The sequence below is a fragment of the Ochlerotatus camptorhynchus genome, unplaced genomic scaffold, assembly GCF_037179485.1.
Source record: "Ochlerotatus camptorhynchus isolate MF236.1 unplaced genomic scaffold, CSIRO-AGI_Acam_v1.1 ptg000077l, whole genome shotgun sequence".
Taxonomy (NCBI): Eukaryota; Metazoa; Arthropoda; class Insecta; order Diptera; family Culicidae; genus Ochlerotatus; species Ochlerotatus camptorhynchus.
The window spans coordinates 7,696,942-7,716,208 of NW_027040567.1; the positions used below are offsets into that span (position 1 = coordinate 7,696,942).

At 39.4% G+C, this 19,267-nt stretch overlaps 1 protein-coding gene across 2 annotated transcripts in view; it reads right to left on the minus strand.

Moving 5' to 3' along the window:
• The window catches only part of LOC135697732 (sodium-dependent nutrient amino acid transporter 1-like), a 44,113-nt gene extending 26,659 nt beyond the window's left edge, over window positions 1–17,454 (minus strand). Inside the window, exons 1-5 of one of the 2 annotated variants that reach the window (XM_065217532.1) lie at window positions 17,200–17,454; window positions 16,927–17,116; window positions 3,011–3,552; window positions 2,834–2,949; window positions 2,514–2,772 (exon numbers count right to left, since the gene is read on the minus strand). In XM_065217532.1, coding sequence (XP_065073604.1) covers window positions 2,514–2,772; window positions 2,834–2,949; window positions 3,011–3,552; window positions 16,927–17,013 — 1,004 coding nt within the window. In that variant the 5' untranslated portion in view covers window positions 17,014–17,116; window positions 17,200–17,454. Of the gene's footprint in view, window positions 1–2,513; window positions 2,773–2,833; window positions 2,950–3,010; window positions 3,553–16,926 lie in introns of both variants that reach the window. The other variant, XM_065217531.1, reaches the window with a different exon arrangement.
• Window positions 17,455–19,267: the final 1,813 nt, after the last annotated feature.

Below are 19,267 nucleotides of genomic sequence, written 5' to 3' on the forward strand. Positions count from 1 at the left end.
GTGTGATCGCGCGGTAGTTGCAGCAATCCAACTTGTCGCCCTTTTTTGATTGGGCATACGACACCTTCCATCCACTCCTCCGGTAATATCTCCTCCTCCCAAATCTTGGCAATTACCCAGTGCAGCGCTCTAGCCAGTGCTTCACCACCGTATTTCAATAGCTCACTTGGTAGTTGATCTACACCAGTTGCTTTGTTGTTCTTCAGCCGACCGATCTCCTCCTCAACTTCTTGAAGATCAGGGGCCGGTAGCCTGTCGTCTTCTGCGCGTGCTCCAAGGTCTGTTGCCGTGCCACCTTCGTTTGCTGCTGCTTCACCGTTGAGGTGCTCGTCATAGTACTGCTTCCACCTCTCAATCACCTCACACTCCTAGGACCCTTCATCAACATATCGTTAAAAGACACTACTCCAGCTCGAGCCTTGGCATCCCAGATCAGCCGTAGCTTGGCCGGTTTCTTCGGGTTCTGCACAATACCCAGAGGTAGATACCAGACGTTGCTGGGATCCGTAGACTGCAGCTCGTCTGCCGTGATACGATGTGCATACACTTGCGCTTCATACTCTGCAATCTGCTCCCTCACCTTCGCTTCGAGGTTTGGGTCCTTGCGCAATCGCTTGTCCAGTGCGTTCAGCCGACGTAGCGCCATTGGGTAGTTATCAGGGAAGCAGATGTGAACGTACGTCCATAAAAGTCCCGTCTCGAAAGCACCATTGACCCTTGGGGTCGTAGCTTACATTATCTTCCGCGCTCGCTTATCTTCTCCAGCTTCCGGTTTTATGGTGACGCTGGACTCTTCGACTGTGAAGAATTGCTTCATCCACAGATGTAGTTCTCGGTTATTGGGATCGCCATCAAGGTGGAGATTCAGTTGTTCCAGCCCGGAATCATTGCCGGAGTTCTTTCCAAAAATGCACCATCCGAGGCGCGTCTTCGTCGCCACAGGTTCGTTGTCTTTGTCTTCTTGTTCTTGTCTTGTCTTACCAATATGTTTTCCGGCGGGGTATTTCGGGATCACAAACGGGCACTAGTCACCAAAAAAACGGAACGGCAAAATCGGCGGAGTAGGCACTCAAGATCACCAAAACTTTATTTAATTTGTAAAACGATCTTTATTTCTTGGCGGTTAAAACATTACTAACTCATTTTTATGCCCTTACATTGTCTCATTAAACCTACGTTGTGTTGGAACATTTCATCTAAACAACTTGCATACAATATTGCCAGTGCAGTACTAGAACTGCCAGCACTGCCTGCCAGGGCTCTACATTTTCGAAGCTCTAAAATGAACTCGAGTTTTGTTTCTCTCATACAAACGTGTTCAACGCTTCATTTCTATAACGCCTTGCTAGACTATCAGCAAGAAATAGATAATGAAGAAGAAGCACGCTTAGAAGGAAACGCTGGCTGTGGATCTTCTCGTCGTTGCTTTGCTCATCGCTTTCAATGTAAGTAACGTCGAACTTCTAGTTAAACGAAACCTAATTATGGCTTTCAATCCCCTTTCACGAACACTCATCACCGCTCTATCAATTTGTTTAAAATGCGTTATGTCCCGTTTTCGTTAATTTTTTTTAGATAAATATGTGGATGGAAGATAAATTAAACATATTACGTGTAATCTTCAAGTGTTTTCACGTGAGAAATGCTTTAAATATGTAATTTCATTTTCCGTCATATACGTCATGAAACCTCTGTTGATGTGTTTCATGAAAGAGAAAACTATCAAATTCGAGCGCTCTTTCGCTCATCCGTTTCACCGAAGCTTGAAAGGAAGACCAATGGAGCGACGGGAGAAAGAGAGACAAACGATTGAAAATTTGTTTGTGCACGCCAACTGAGGTTCTAGAATGCTGCGAAGCTGTTCGACTTTAACAGCAAAAGAAAGCCAGCAGTCTCTTTGTCGCATCGATTTGGTCGATTGAAGCTGATATTGTGACGCCCTGCTGCCTGCCTTTATGGGCACGAATCAGTTTGAGAACTGTCATCCCGTACCTTCTTGTAAAAGAAAATAACTGTTGCATATGACGTTTGACTGAAAAATTGTTTACAGCTAATTTGAAGCTAGGAAAATTTGCTACAAAAATTATTATTAATTGAAATATCGAAAAGACCAAGGATAAAGTGTTACTTTTTCCATAGTAAATTCCATCTAATCATAAAATTATATGTGCAAAGTCAGTTTCAAACGAATTAAACTTTTAATATGCTAATCAGGGCGCAATGACCGTCTGAGCACTCTGAAGTAAAAATTTCAAAATTTTCATCATACTAACGGGTGTTCAATAAAAAATGAGAATGATTTCAGTGCCGTCCAGCGCTCTTGTGAGAGCATCGCGACTAAGTTGCGTCGTACGGCTGACTAGAGCCCTTTCTCCAATATTCATTGACGTTTTTTTTTTGAAGAATAAACATTGTTTTTAATGAAAAAAAAATTCTGTTTCTACTTGAAATATGACTGAAAAAGTTCTCATTTTTAATTTAACACCCGTTATATTAACGGGAATCCGACTTACCGATAGATATTGTTCTGAAATTTGTTGAACGACGAGTAAACAATCAATCCTCCGAAGCAAATCGTCAAAGAGAAGAAACACTGCGTTACCGCTTCGTACCACACCTCGATCGTCAGAAGCTTGTCCCATTGCGGTGTAAAGAAGTACTTGATACCTGTCCAGGCTCCGGGCAGCGTTAGAGATCGGATCAGCAGAATAAAGATGATAATGTAGGGAAAAATAGCCAAAAAGTAGGAGAACTTTCCGGAACTTTTGATGCCTGAAAGATCAGCAAACATTAATTAATTGACGTTCCATAAGTGTAAAGAATATTAACAAACCTCTGATGAGAATCGCTGTAATGCAGATCCACGCCACCACCAAGCACAAAGCCAATCTCCAATCCGGGACCCCTATCCCATCGTCGAGAGAATCTGCTTTGTGAAGGACCGTTTTCCTACAATCAGTTAATAATGTCGTTATCTAATGGTACTCAATTTCAACGTGGTCCAACCTACTGAAAATATAGTTCCGCTGACGATTTAATCTTCGTCCCATTCCCCACCGGAATGGTGCCGATGAAGCTCGAATTTACGCAATCCACCCACGTGGGATCGCACGTGCTCCACGGCAGCTCGGCACTGAACGAAACCACCAGATATCGAAAGGTAATGGCCAGCACAGCCGCATAATAGGTAATGACAGTGAAGATTGCCACCGTTTGTCCCACCCCAATGCCCCGCATCACCGGTGCCAGGTCGTACACCTTCACGCAGCCACGGTTGGAGAACTGACCGAGCACCATCTCCAGATAGTAGATCGGTCGGCCGATTATCAATAGGACTATCAGGTACGGGATAACGAACGCTCCTCCGCCGTTGTTGTAGGCCGTGTAGGGAAATCGCCACACGTTGCCGAAGCCCACCGACAGGGCCACACAGGACAGCAGGAACTCGATGTTTTTGCCCCACTTCTCACGGACTGTGGGAGGGGATTCATCGGGGTTGTTGTTATTGTTGCTGTTGGTAATGTGATTCGATATTCCATTGACTACTCCATTCTGAAAAAAAAATGAGAAACCGTGAGGTTCAATAAATAACTATGCCACACGCTAGGTCATGAGGAGCAAGTAGAACCATACAAGGTCGTCAAAGTCACGATCTCGTTAGCACAGGTGACTCAGTTCATCATCCGCATATCAAACGAACTAGCTTCCAGCAATGTACAACTGCCCGTGCTTCCAACCAACATACACACAAATAACGATGGCAAGCTGAATAACGGCCGTTGATGCTCTCAGTTTATGCCTCTCGCTTGGCTGTCAGCCGAAGGTTGCATAATTATTTGCCTGCAGCTAGACAAAACGACACCTCGTTCTCTAGTCAACAATGTCGGTGGATGGCTGAACTACTGCAAATCGCAATATACCAATACAAAACAGGTTTGAAATTCTGTTTGGGGGAATCCCCCACTAATTTCCCCATATGCTACCGTGTAGGTTATGTTGAGGAATCGAGAGCAGCTGACGGGTGTTTACACTGTGTTTGAACAGCACATCTTGAGAGCAACATTGAACGAGCAAGCGGTTTGTTTCGATTCATGTTTGTTGTTCACTCGTTCGTTGATATTGTCGTTCAAGTTGGACACTGAAAAAACCCACACGCGACATTCGATTTTACCCTTGTTCTGTACGTTAAACATAACATCGGACATAGTGCGCTGAATAGCGCATCATTGTGCGAATACAGCGCATTATGTCCGACGTTATGTTTAACGTACAGAACAAGAGTAAATTCAATTGGCGGGTGTGGGATTTTCCGGTTTTCAACTGAAACGATAATATCTAACTTCAATTGATGTGCATAGAAGCGTGCAGATTCCGACGTGACTTGGAGCGCGCACCAAACCGTGACTGGGTTTGATCAGATTGCATTTGGGGGATGCTACAACGATGGTGGATATTTGTTGAAGCGGTGTTTGAATCATGAGGTTGTTGGTGAATTGATCAGATGGAGGTAGTGGGTGGGTTCCCTTGGCATCGAGTAGCATTGTGCTTGTCAAACAATATGGCTCCGAGTGCGAAGTGACACAGACTTGTAACAATAGAAAAGGGCTTATCATAATTTGCAAACAAAACTTTGTAATCCCTTTCCTGGCAAAGCGTAAGCCGCATAGTGGCCCAGAACTGTGAAAAGACGGTCAAAAGTCATTGTCTCGCGAATCTTGCATTTTATACTAGTGGTATCTTCGGAATAGTTTGTGGATATGAAAAACCCCTTCTTTTGACATTGACAGATCAATGATTGATAATTCTAGAAGTGAGATCAAAAATTTATATTTAATGAAATTTAATGTAGTATCGATGTCTTCGTCAAAATTTTGTCAAAAAAGTTTTGATGAAGTCCGTAGTTTTATTACGCAATATGAAAGTAGATGCCAATTGATAGTCGATAGCGTTATTATCTTAAAAATTGACGAAAATAAATATTGGACTCATATGCGATTATAGGCACTGTTGTTCGGATGGCTTATTCAAAAATATTTGCTCAATCTCATAAGAGCAGTTGTAAAGCGAGTAGTCCCATTCTCTTCCATACTCTTTTGGTGCAATATACAATGTCAGATATAATCATACAAATTTCGTTGGATTGTAATGCTTATATTTCATTTTAATATATTCTACGATTTCTCAGGGTACTCTTTTCGATGCTGTTCTATCCTTTGAAGCAAATATTGCTGTTGAACTAGGTCTCGGGTGGATTTCTTGATTGAAATTAGCTTCACCCCTCATTCAGCCATATCGTTGACAACCATGAAGCCGGTCGAAATTTCGAAAGGGAATCAGCACTGTTAGAAATGACGTTTGACTTGAGGGAGTCCAACTGAAACTTAGCCCACTTAAAGTTAGCCCAACAAGCGAAATCCGACTGTACCTGTGTCTGAGACGAAACTGGTGAATACAGTTTTCGTTTTCTCTTGTTTTTAGTTCGAGACGTACGACTACTTCTGTGTTTTCTATATGCGGGTGGCCCGAATGGCAGTTTAATATTTTAAATAAAAGCTTTGTATAGAAATTTAAAATTTCCCAGCTGCAAATAATTCAAACAACATCTCCTCAATAACAAATGAACCGACAGGTGGATATTAAATATTTACACTACAACAATTTTCGTTTTCAAAACTGCATACAGTAAGCCCTTCACCCCTCCCCCCTCCCCACTGTCTAACAACGCTTATGAGATTGAGCAAATGTGTTTGAATAATTCACCCTGAACATACCAAATCGGTAAAATAAGAAATTCCGATATTATTTCAGTTTGGAATCTAACTTCCATTGGTACACCGGCAGTGTTGGCAGAAAAAGGGGTTTTTGGTGTTTAATTCAAACCATAAGTATCTGAATAGCTATAACTTTTTTTAGATACATTCTAGCACCGTACTTCCTTTGGCAAAGTTGTTAGGCACTTCCTGGACTATAATTGTACATACTTAGTTGCATAATTGTGGTCTCTAGGGATGAAAATGCAAAACAGTTGGTTTTCTCATACAAATTTCAAACGCAACGCCGAGCTACAACCCAAATTTTGCACAGTTGTTTGGGACTCCAAATGGAACCAAAAAAGGGTTGTTCTCGATTGGTGTGGTAAAGTTTGCGTTTTTCATAAATCGGTGACCCACTCTATTAGGCAGTGACAGTTGGACCTGTGCGTCGATTAAAATAGTTTCGGTAGCGGCGTGATATTTTGTTTTCTGCCGACGGCGGCGGCGGCGTGTCCGCGTTCGTCGGTGTAGTCGCGTTGGTCGACGTGAGTTTATTTTTATTGATTTAGAAAATAATACTTTCCAAACTAATCGCACATGGACAAAAAATGCTACCCACATTTGAGTTCAGATTACTCAAAATCGCTAAAACGTAGGTCACTCATAGTATGAGCAACAATCAATACGAAACTAACGATTTTAAATTGGCTCACCACTTTAGTAGCCTATTGGTCCCAAGCAAACGATTAACGTACCCTATTCTAGTTGAAATTCTATTACTACACTATGTTTGTTTTGATTCGCTATGAAAGTTTGACAGATAACATCAGGGGTGTGTGGATTCATGCAGAACATGCAGGGGTGAGTGAAATAGCTTGGGACTGCTTGGGACCGTTGTTCTGGTACTGAGTGAGCCAAAAATAATAATGATTTTCTTCGGGACCCAGTGGTCTTAGAGTTACCTCTATGGTATGAGTAAATTTTCCGACACTTTCCCGGGGAAAACTTCTCGAATATGGGGAAAATTTAAGAAAATTGTACACACACTTAATCTAGCTCGGTAAAATCTCCAACAACCGATTACTTCGGCAATTACTTCTGCTGATATCTCTGCAAAATATATGTTTGTTAGCTGATATCTCAGCAAAATGTTATTTGTTAGCTGATTCTCGGCAATTATTTGACTGAATCTCAGCAAAATAAATTGCAGATTACTCGGCTGTTGGAATCTCGGCGAAAAATTTTAAATGTGCACAGGTTAGAAGTGTACTAGTAGACAGACTAAATCCACAATCAGTTTTCCTCATATTTGAGAAGTTTTCCTCTGAAAAGCATCGGAAAATTTACTCATTCTTTCAGTGACCTACGATTTTGCGAATTTAAGTAACCTAAACTCAAATATAAGTCACTCTTACTCAATTTTGAGCTATTTTCAAGAGCCGTGCAGAAAAGTATGTCAAGTGCTTGTTTAAATTGCAGGGGGTGGAGTCGTATGGCAAAGTGTTACAACTCTCTCAATTAAGTAAAAGTACGTTATGTATGGGTGGATACTATTTAAAGCAAATCTGTTGCGTTACGTAACATTTTAATGGGCCCTAGGAATTCTTTCATTTATTGAGCACTACACGTTATTAATATATGATGCACGCTATTCCAAAACGACCCAAATTAAGGTGGAATCCACGGAGATCGGTCAAAACTGAACCTACCCAAAAATGGGTAAACTATTTTGGCAGTGACAAGTTGACAAATGGACAACATTGACATGAATCCAATCGACTTTGTTCATTTTTCAACTTGTCACTTGTCACTCATTTTATCTATCAAACTTTCATAGTGAATCAAAACAAACATTGTGTAGTACTAGATTTTTGACTAGAATGGGGTACGTAAATCGATTTCCTTGGGACCAATAGGCTAGTCAAGTAGTGAGCCAATTTAAAATCGTTAGTTTCGAATTGATTGTTGGTATAATCCCGTTTTGAGAAATTATCCTGCCACACACAATAGTCACTTATTCACCTTTATGTAAATCCGATCCTCGTCAGTTAGCCACTGTTTACTGCAAAACTCTATTTTTGCAAATGCTGTAATTGTCATGAATGAAGATTGTTTTATCCACATTGTTAGGATGGATACCTGATACGGCCAGAACAGCTATGTTAAAAACTCGTTCACTTGGTGTGCTGGTATGACGTAATGCGCAGGTGAGGCAGAAGGAAACACTAGTCCACTGTTTCATTCATCCGGTGTTTTTGCCGAATCGAGAGAACGAAAGAGTCAGCTAATTTCCTTCTGCCTCACAAATAGATCTCGCTGATCGAGACGAAACCACTTAACTGAGATTTTTGACGTTTGATCAGCGCACCAAAACACTTTCTCGAACAAGTGCGAGCAGGAGGAAAAATAATGATTCATCGGATTCATCCCTGCCAGAGCCGATGTTAATAAGAGTCGCGCCGAGAGTGAAGCCAAAGTACCAATCAAACCGTCAAACAGTGTACCAAACGAGCAAAGTACACGCTATTTCAAAACTACCCAAATTTGTGTACAATCCACCCAGATCGGTAAAAACTGAACCCACCCAAAAATGGGTAGACTGTGTTGGTAGTGACAAGTTGAAAAATGAACAACATTGACATGAATCCGATCGACGTTGTTCATTTTTCAGCTTGCCACTCCCAACACAGTTTACCCATTTTTAGGTAGGTTCAGTTTTGCCGATCTGGGTGGATTGTACCCAAATTTGGGTAGTTTTGAAATAGCGTGTAAATAAACATGACGGCTTTACTGAAAACTGCATGGGAAGTATTTAGTTGAAGATGCTAATTTCAAATAACAGACTGTAGTGGTAATTTTTATACGATAGATGGAGTAGATGAAAGCATAGAGTTGATAGTTCCGTTAGAGTACGGCAGTGTGAAGATTGCATATAGATATTAGAATAGCGACAGACCCCCTTCACTCTTTGGATTTTTTAGAGACAGATAACAGCGCCAAATGGTTTGTGACGAAACGACGTTGAACTGCAGCGTTGGAAGAAAACACGCACACCAACATCTATACATGTACGAAACCACACAACTGAGCGGACGATACAGCGCAAATCAAAACACGAAGCAGTGTCAGCACTCATCGTCTTCATTCAGCTTCGGCTACTTCCGTTTGCGTTTGCTTTCACCGGCGTTGTCAAATACTTCCTACTCCTACGTTATAAAATAGGAAGGTAATGATTATTTCAATGTAATTTTTGAATAGTATGCGTGGTTGGCCAAAGAAGACGGCATATTTTATTACGTTTAGCAATGATTTCGATACGTTGCATTTCCAGTGACTGGGGTGTTGGAATAATTCTTTAGAGAGAGTGAATGCTTTCCCCATGTTTACTTCTATGCTTATTAAGATTCTTTTGAGCACCAGCTCTGCAAATCATCAATTACTATTAGAGATTTGCATCTTACTGATACCGGTGGTATATTGGAAACTCTTTCACTCGAAAGCAAAACATATTACAAGCACATCATGATGCGCGCTTGGATGTGTGATTGTTTTCTCAAGTGTTTCTGTTGCGTATAAAGTTGTAATGATTGAACATCGGAACAATCACAAACAAGTAAGAATCTTGCTATCACAATATAATGATGATGATTTCGTCTTCTTTCCTCGGCTGATCATCAACGTCCGCATTGACATCTATCATGCTGCCACCTGTCATTTATTGAGCCAGGTGGTGAAGTTGGCGGGGAACTCCCAACAGTTACAATGTGCACTCAACAGATGGCACTGTGATCACATACGGGTGGTAATTATATGCCTTGTATGAGGAATTGATTAGCGGGATATCTTGTTATTAGATATCTTTGATAGCGAGCTAGGACAACTTTTAAGGAAGGTACAAATCTGTTTTTTCATCTCTCTTTACCAAACTCCCCCTTTGGAGAGGGATGGTGAAGGGTCCCCCCCCCCTCCGCCACCACTGGCAAAAAAAAATGGGAAGTATTGTTCTCGATGTTAAAATGAAAAATATTTTTATTTAATAAAATTAAGCTCTATTTGAATAGGTGCTTATCTGCTTATGCTGATTAGTAATCTGTTCAACTTTTTTGGTATAATTCCGCAGAATTCATATGATATATGATATGATTGACACAGAAAATAATAGTAATAGGAATATGTGATTAATTATTTGATTTGGGTTTATTTCATCAATGTGTTGTGTATATAAAAAAAAACCAGCACTGGATTTAGCTAAACTAACAAAGGAATAAATGTTTACATAATAGCTTTAAAGTTTACAACGTCATTGAACGACTATCAAGTTTGTTTGATCTTGTATAATACGGTTTATAGATTCTGAGTCTGAATGTTACAAATCTATCGATTATCTTTGTGTGAAATTTTATGATATTCTTCAAAAACATCGATTTTGATCAACATCAGCAAAGCAGTCATCTCGGATGAAATATTTTTATTTGTTGTCAACAAGCCTGATATGTTTTCACGGAAAATCTTCTCTAGTACAACGAAAAACATGTATACAGGTTCAGTAATGTAAAGCAGAGCGTCGCAGGTGTAATCTTTCAAAATGGTAAATTTTGTGAAAGATTTAAGATCAGGATATTCACTTATACAGTGTGGGTAACATGCGTCACAAATTGGATAGTTTTTGGAAACGCTCCTTAACATATAACGTCCAACATGAAAAATCTTGTTTCGTTCAGCATTATCGAAAATTGTGTCTTCAAAAATGTCGTTTGAATAGCCCACCTCAACTATTTCTTCCACATCACGGGTATTATTATTACTGCTGCTTGCAGACGGATGCAAATTACGGATACTACCAGCGAAATTCATCAACACTGCCTCTCATCATGTTCGTAAGTTGAACCAGGTATCTCTTTCATAAACTGAGAGATCGAAAGGAGTTTAAGGTTGTCTTTAAATTCCAGTGCCATGGGTCGCTTTTGCCTAAATCGACAAAAAAATGTTTTCTACGCAATCCTGAGTAAATCTGGCTGTGTAAACTGCTGGATAGTGTTCAGTGTATAGAAAATTATGTTGAAGTCGAATAATTGAATTTGTACATAAAATGGAAGCCGTCTGCCATGCCTTCCATCGTTTTTTGATTCCAACTTGGCAATTGAAAATATATGTACGATACGTTGATAGGAATGAAACAGTTTGATTATACACATTAACATTTTAAAGACTCAAAGCAAGATTAAACTGACGAGAAGTCATTAGTTTTAACCAGGGTTGCTTCCACTCACTTGCTATAAAAAATGATTTTCTGAATTTTGAAAACATTCGACGTTATAATGATATTTTGTACTTGTTAGATACAAGAAGCGGATGAAAGGTAAGTGTTTGACTCACAAAACCTGTCAATTTTGCTACCAGAGTGTTACAATAAGCGATTTTATGATTCATGAGCGTTCACTCAGAGTGAGCGCTCGCGAGTCGTAAAATCGCTGATTGTTATTATCCGAAAGAAAAAAAGAAAAGAATCGAAATGTATGCCAATGTGTGTATTTTTTACTCATTTCCCTATGTTTGGGATTTTATTGGAATGAGTAGAAATAACTCATCAACAAAAACCTAGCCGTTTTACTCAAAATTCAGTTCTGGGTATGTTACTCAATTTAGAGTAGATTAATTTGAGTGGTTTTTCACTCAATTTTGAGTAGCCACGAAGCACACAAGTTCTAATTTCAACGCGTTCAAGATGCATTTTACTGAAAAGATGTTACGGATTTTTCAGCGGCGTGACATACATTTATTCGGTGGCGTGAACCATTTTACTGCGGTGACGCGCCGGCTAAATTTCGTCGGCGGCGGCGCACAGGTCTAGTGACAGTCTCTTTAATAAAGAAACAAAACAAAACAACATTCTGAAATAAATGTATGGTCAATGTCCATTATGGCAACCGTCTGCATGGCAAACATCTGCATGGCTAACGTTTTTATGAATAGTGGAGTGTCATCATGAGAAACGCACAGGGGCGTTGAATCTCACTTAAATTTGAGTTTCATCATAAACTGAGAAAACATTAATGTGAGTAAAGGTCACTCAAGAAGGACATACAATACAAATGATACAAATTGTTGAATAGTCATCATTCCTCATTTTACCGTTTAAACCCATGATTTGCATTATCACATCATTTAAAAAATACTCTTACCGCTTAACCAGAATATTTTATCAGCATACCATTTGCTGGAAAGGCCACAGTATTGTTTAGTGATTGCACTTTCAACTGAATGCAACGAGGATTGAATTTTAGTTGGGGAAAGCAAATTGAATCATTTCTTATAATCACTTATTTGGTTTCAATTATGATGGTAATGGAGGTTTAATTATCATTCAGTCGGCAGTAAAGCAGTGCCGTCGAAAATAAAAATGTGAGGTTATGACAGAGTAATGCCATTTAAGTTTTATAGGGTTATAAAACCAGTCACAGAGGCTTTCGTTTGTCGAGGTTAAAAAGAAACAAAGCATCAGCTTTTAGAAGAGTATGAAGGTATACAGGCATGGGAAACCGACTTTGGATTCAAGATATCGTCTGGTTCATGCAATACTGCCACAACTCAGAATTTTCCATTTTTCCGTTTTATCGGTTAAAAGCACACAGATTCCGAATAATGCCACGGGACATTACGTCGCGCATATAGGAGGGGGTTTAAGAAAACGTGACCAACTGTTACAAACAGGAGCGGGAATAGGGGTGAGGAGGGGGAGGTTTTGTTCAACCGTGATGTCCAATCATCACATTTTTAGTTTTAATTTGTGCGATCCTATAGCATGAGTAGGGTGAATGATGTATTTTGGAAAGGCTAAGGAGCCATTTGAATAGAATCGTAAATGCCTCTTTGATAAAACATAAGCCCAAAACATGTATGCTTCGGTAACAGGCGGTAGCCCATTTTGACAAATTGATATATAAAGAAACTGGTTTCACATGATTTTTTCCCACAAATCTATGATTAATTTTTTTTTACATTCTTAATACATTTCCCAAGTAACAAATCTAGAGCTGTTTGGTTATATTCAAAATTTATAAAGGTTTTATTGCAGCTGCAACCATTACCTACAGCTTTATGACGGTCATATACAATGCAAGTCATGGAACATTCTTATACCCCGTTCACATTACAGCGTATATCACGTGATATACGCTGTCTTGCAGTGAGCACTCATACATAGGATTTCCAGTGAAAACTAGATGTATGAGTGCTCATGGCAAGACAGCGTATATCACGTGATATACGCTGTAATGTGAACGGGGTATTATAGCTATCTACAAAACCCATATATATACTTTGACTATATGTTTTTAGTATTACTTCTACGTGAAGTCAACGATTTACTTAGTTGAAGATGCTAATTTCAAATAACAGACTGTAGTGGTAATTTTTATACGATAGATGGAGTAGATGAAAGCATAGAGTTGATAGTTCCGTTAGAGTACGGCAGTGTGAAGATTGTATATAGATATTAGAATAGCGAACTAGGACAACTTTTAAGGAAGGTACAAATCGGTTTTTTCATCTCTCTTTACCAAACTCCCCCTTTGGAGAGGGATGGTGAGGGGTGTCCCCCCCCCGCCACCACTGGCCCATATATATAGCTTATAAAAAACCAACGGATGCTTATGCTATTTTCACTTATGAAAGGTTTTATGATTGCCTTGAAGTATACAAAAACAATATGAATTGCCCTTATAAATCTCAAAAATAAATCCCTATATTGCTATATAACTAAGCGCAATAAAACTAGTTGGCCATGAAACAGTTATTTTAAAACAATAATAAGCATTCAGTTGCAACTTGTCAGAAGTGTAAATGGGCGGTTTATTTTTACAACATAGAAAAGACTTCCAAGTGGAGCGCAAGAAAATCAACAAAATTGTTATGAGCCTGTTTATTTGCAACAGTCAGCCGCAAACCTTCGTGAATAACTCCAACCAAGAAAAAAAAAATCCCACTGCGTTCTCTGCGGATGTCACAAAAGAAGCTGTTAATAAAGTGCTTCCTCACCATTTTGAACCATCTTCACTTCGAATGGACTCATTGCTACACCAAAAATGACTCCTGAAGAGGAATATATATATCTGGAGTCGGCGGATGATACCTACGCCAACTTGCGTCTCTTATCAGATTTACAGTCGTGGATGGTCACAACAATTCAACAATCAGAATTGAAGACTTTCTTTCCTTTTTTTAATACTCGCTTATCGGACATTCTGTCACGCGATCCTAGACCATTGATTAAAACTACCCTAGCAGTATTAAAACTACCTGGACCTTATTGAACTTGTGAATGGACAATACTGGTACCAAAGTGGCAAAACATTCCTCCTCCATCCCCTCTAGTATTACGAGCTAAAAATACATGTAATGGTGACAGTTTTAGGACAAAAAAGTAGAAATTACGCATAACTTTTCATAAAGGTTAATGTACCATTCAAAACTTTTCCAAATGTTTGTCAAATTCATCGGTTGCACCCGTAGAATAGGAATTTACATTTGCCAAATATACCAAATATACAAATAAAAAAATTATTTGCATTTGTAAAAATAAAATAGTGCTCGAAATAAAATCATGCATTATGCTTTTCTGCTTCTGCTTTCATCCAATGTAAGCATTAGACATTTTAAGAAATTGCGCTTGGTGTTTTTCTTGCCTGTTGTCCTCTGACGCCATATTTTCATTATGGAAATGCCATTAGCCTTGGCATAAAATCCCAGAAATTTCAATAAAATAATGGCTAAATTAGAGATCCGAAATGATTTTCAGTGTGCATTGGTATGAATTTATTTATTGAGATCTTTTTTCTGTTAAATTAAGATGATTCCATCAAATTCATTTAATTTCTGAAACAATCTTTTTTGTTAACTTGAATTATTTTGGAGCCGCATTTATTTAACGCTCATATTATCCCAAAACACACGATAAAATTTCAAGCGCATATGTTTTGGAACCATCTAAAAAGACATAGGGGAATTTACGTATTCTCGTCAATCTAAGCAGCGTCTGCACTTCTACTAGCATTTTCTCAGCGTCACGCACATATATGATGTGTCTGTTTGTTTACATTCATCTGCTGCTTGCTTCTCTATCCATTCCAATCGACAGAATTTTTCAAAACGTTTTGAAAGCGTTTTTACAACGCTCCAAACTTCTCAGGTGAGTGTGACTATTGTCGGCAGAGTCTTTTTCTTCGGCAACCTTCCCATTAGAACTGCGTGTTAACCAGCTGTTCTATTATCGGCAACTCGAAATCAACCTCATTTTGTAATACGCACTACAAAGCATACGCACGCTTTATTTGAAGAAAAATGTAGCATTACTGGATTGCTTGATCGTTCAAATATAATCAGATTGAAGCTGAAAGGCTAAACAATCGTTTGGACACATTCAGGGAAGTGCGTTGATGGGAAAACATAGTGAAATTAACGTTTAAATTTTGGTTGCCGAAAACAGTCAATGGGTGCCGAAGCCAACATTTACCCTATATTTTCTTTAAGATTTTCACTAATGTTGCCATTAAAACAAAATTGATTGCATGGTGATCTTGACACCAACACTCAAACCTATTTTTACAGCTAAAGATTTCCATATGTAAAAAAAGTTTCAATAGAACAGAACAACAATAAGCTTATTTTTGGCGGTTGCTTTGAAGCAATAAAAATTAAATTGGATTTGTAACTGATTTTCTTCTTCTTCTTCCTCGCATTTCAAACTTATTGCGTATGGCATATTAGCTTATTGCGTGCTCTCAACTTAGTGTTCTAAATGCACTTCCACAGTTATTAATTGAGAGCTTTCGATGCCAATACCAATTCATGAATTTGTATATTGTGTGGCACGCACAATGATACTCTATGCCCAACGAAGTCTAGAAAATTTCCAACCCGAAAGATTCCCTCGGCGGGAATCGAACCCGCCGCCTCCGACTTGGAAATACCGTGCCTTTACTAACTAGGCTATGAGGCCCCTAAGCCCTAACTGATTTTCACCAAACCGTAATAAAACTGCTTGAATACAATATTACTTTTAAAGAGGCTATGAGAACCTTTTGTAGAGTATGGGGCTTTTTTACAAAAGGTTTTAAGCCAACTTTATTGTGATTCTCAAACATGCATTATAAACCTTATCAAGAGTGGTCCGCTAAGCTGGAAGACGATCTTATAGCGGTTATCAAAAGGTTGTGCGGTTTTATAAAATTGATCTCAAAAACCACTAATAGAGTGCAATAAAATAAGAAATGCTACGTGGGTTTAGATAATTTACAAAATATATTTTTCCGATTTAATGTTTATCAGTTTTCCAATGTGAAATTCTGTATGCAATATAAACATTAGAATGAAGTATGAACACCGACGAACCGACATGTCACTGGAGCATTTCATTTGTCCGCAACTCTATTTGTCAAATGAGCAGTTCAATCTATCAAACGGGCGATCAGATCTGTCAAACAAGGTGAGACGCAAACCAAGCCAATGTAAATTTTACGTGTGTACGTTTCCTTGCTTACGATATGACGCGATCGGATGAGTAAATGGCGATAGTGTTTAACCTATATTAAATATGGAGTCTTGGGAAAGAATGTGGCTTCTATGAGTTGTCACGTCGGTTCGTCGGTGGTAAGAAGATGAATGAACTCCCAACTTTGTGTAAGCAATATATAAATAAAAATAATAAGAATAATTCGGAGCCTCCCATAGGTCAGTTGGTAAAGGCGCAGCTACAAAGAAAGACCATGCTGGAGTCCGTCCGATCTAGAGATTTTTCGTTCTTGAAATTTTTTCGACTTCCCTGGACATAGAACATGATTGTACTATGGCTCTTCTTTCATCGAGCAACTCCTCACCGGGAAGCGATATGATTAAATTCAATCTTCAGAAAAATCTCCCGGATATCGCTAAAAGACGCTTGCTAGACTTCAATTCTTTACTAGAAAACAAACTTGTACCGCCTGACGCATCCAATGAAGACCCCAGTGTGTTAATAAATATTCCGATTTACTTGGAGAATTTAAGCACATTGTTCGGCGATTTTTCTGCAACGCTAAAAATCCCTCAAGCTTGGTAGCTATTCATGCACTCAACGAACATCCAACGCTTTTCAAAAATCACTTTGCACCTTCCTTTTTTGCATTTCAGCTATTACCTGGTAAATAATGCCTCCGTTGCTGACGGTAACTCCCTCGATTCGGGTCTGCCCGGTTTCATCACCGATGTAAGCACGGTTCTCCATCTTGCATTTACTTCTATCTGGTTGTTCTTCTCCTACCACCAAATACCTTTCACTTTTTTTCCCCGACACTACTGGCTGATCTCTTTATTTAGTCACCTTCCACCTAGTGACATAATAAATCATGCATTGAGAGAATAAAAAAAAACTGCAATTCACTTTAGAAAATTTTTGGCACTTGACACATACGCTATTCTTGTGGTTGCATCTCTTTGCGTCTCTCGCACAACAGCTGCAAAAAGTTCTGCGACACGTGCCTTCCTGCGCGCAACTTCTACTGCTGATCGTCGTGCGATCTCCGGTGCACTTACTTCGTTCCAGCAGCCACCGTAACCGGTCTTGCCGAAGATCAATCTAGCCACCGTCCCTAATCAAATTCGAACACTTTTGATGGAAATCTATCGATCCGAACCGAAGGCACCGGTTTCTTAAAAACGACCGAATCAACCGCTACCTGGAGCAGGACTGAATCACTTGGTGGTTTATGCGCGCAATTTTTAAGAGAGAGCGGCATCTTCGCGCAGCGTGGTCAACACCTTAGGCTGTGAATCATTTGCCGAGCTAAATTTAACTCGTGGTTAAAAGTGACATTTCGAAAGTTATTTCTTATGTTCGAAAATCCCCGTGCTGTCGATCGACCGGTTTTCGAGCCACGGTCGTCAAAATTTAAGGGGGTATTCCCAATCTTTTGCCTTTTTTCGGCCTGTTTTTCAATTAATTTTTTTTTCAAGGAAAATGAATAGTAATGCGCCTAACTCTTTGGGATTCTTGTTTATTGAACATTAAAGTTTACAAATAATTTTTTTTCGACATAAAAAAAGACATTATTGACGTCACAAAATGGCGACAAACAGACCCCTGTTCGCCGCAAACGCCTGGACGGGCGAAGACTTTTCTCTGGAACGGCTTCATCTGAAACAGATTTCGTGATGAAATAATAATCTGCATAAGATTCTCTGGAGCTTCTCCCGTTGGCAGCAAAAAATCTTGAAAATTAACAAAATGGCGGCCATATGAAAAAACAGGCGATTTTTAGCCCGCTTTTTTGCAACTTTAAGGTGCTTCAAACAATGTTAAATGTTAATATTTTTGGCTGAAAGTGGGAGAAGCTCCAAAGAATTTAATAAGGAACAAAATGCGCAAAGATTCAAGTCAATATCTCTTATAGTTTCTGAGAAAAATCTTCGCCCGATAAAAAAATGTGGTTTCGAGAAAAACGCGTTTAAAGTTTTGACTTTAGTTAAAACCATTTGGGGGTTCTTACCATTAGTCAGCTATGCCTGGACACCGAATTCGCTGATCGGAAAACGGCTTGGGGGGATGAAAGTATATAGTCTAAAGTACAAAAAAACGTGAAAAAAAAAAATTTGATTTTTTGAAAAAAAAAGATTGGGAATACCCCCTTAACTTCTTGTCTGTCATAAATAACTATGCTGGGATAGCAGGGTTAATCGATAACTTTCCATCTGTCAAATTTTAACCAAAAGTTAAAAAAATCGCCAAATGGTTCAGAGCCTTAGTATTTAGTAGTTAATACACCCCACCACCCCCAAGCGGTTCCGTTGAAAAAGATTTGCGCTTGGATATACTATGTGCAACGACCAGTATGAATGCATCGCACTACAACGGGCCGTTAGCGGGTATTTCACTCTCCGACTCGGAGAGGTTAGTTTTTTAGGGGCAGGTTGTGTCGAGCGCTTAGATGTGGAGGTATATTTTTTGTTATGGAAAATAGACTCAAACAAAAATGTAAACAGGTTTTTTTGCCGGCTCAGGTAAATTTATAAACGATGCGTACCGGCCACGATCTGATGGGATTGGTTACGTCATGATTTAACCAAAATTGATGTGGACTATTTCCTGAAAAATTTAGGAGGTAGGTTGCACCTCTCTTTTTTGTTAATAATGTGGCAATATTATGCAACTTTTATGACGATTTGCTTTGATTGTCCTCCTGTACCGTGATGGGTTTGGCAACGATCTCTCCTACGTCCTTCATCAGCTCAAGAAGCCAGAGTAACTCACGACTAGCTTCTGATAAGGCGACATATTCCGCTTCGGTTGAAGAAAGTGTGACGCACTGCTGCTTCCTAGCTGTCCAGCAAATTGGTCCGCCAAGTCGGAAAACGAACCCAGTATTGCTATTCCGGTCCTCACGATCACCAGCCCAGTCAGCGTCTACATATGCTTCTAGTGGTCCTGCATCTCCTAGCTTCAATCTCAAGACGGCGGTGGTGTAGAGATATCGCAATGTGCG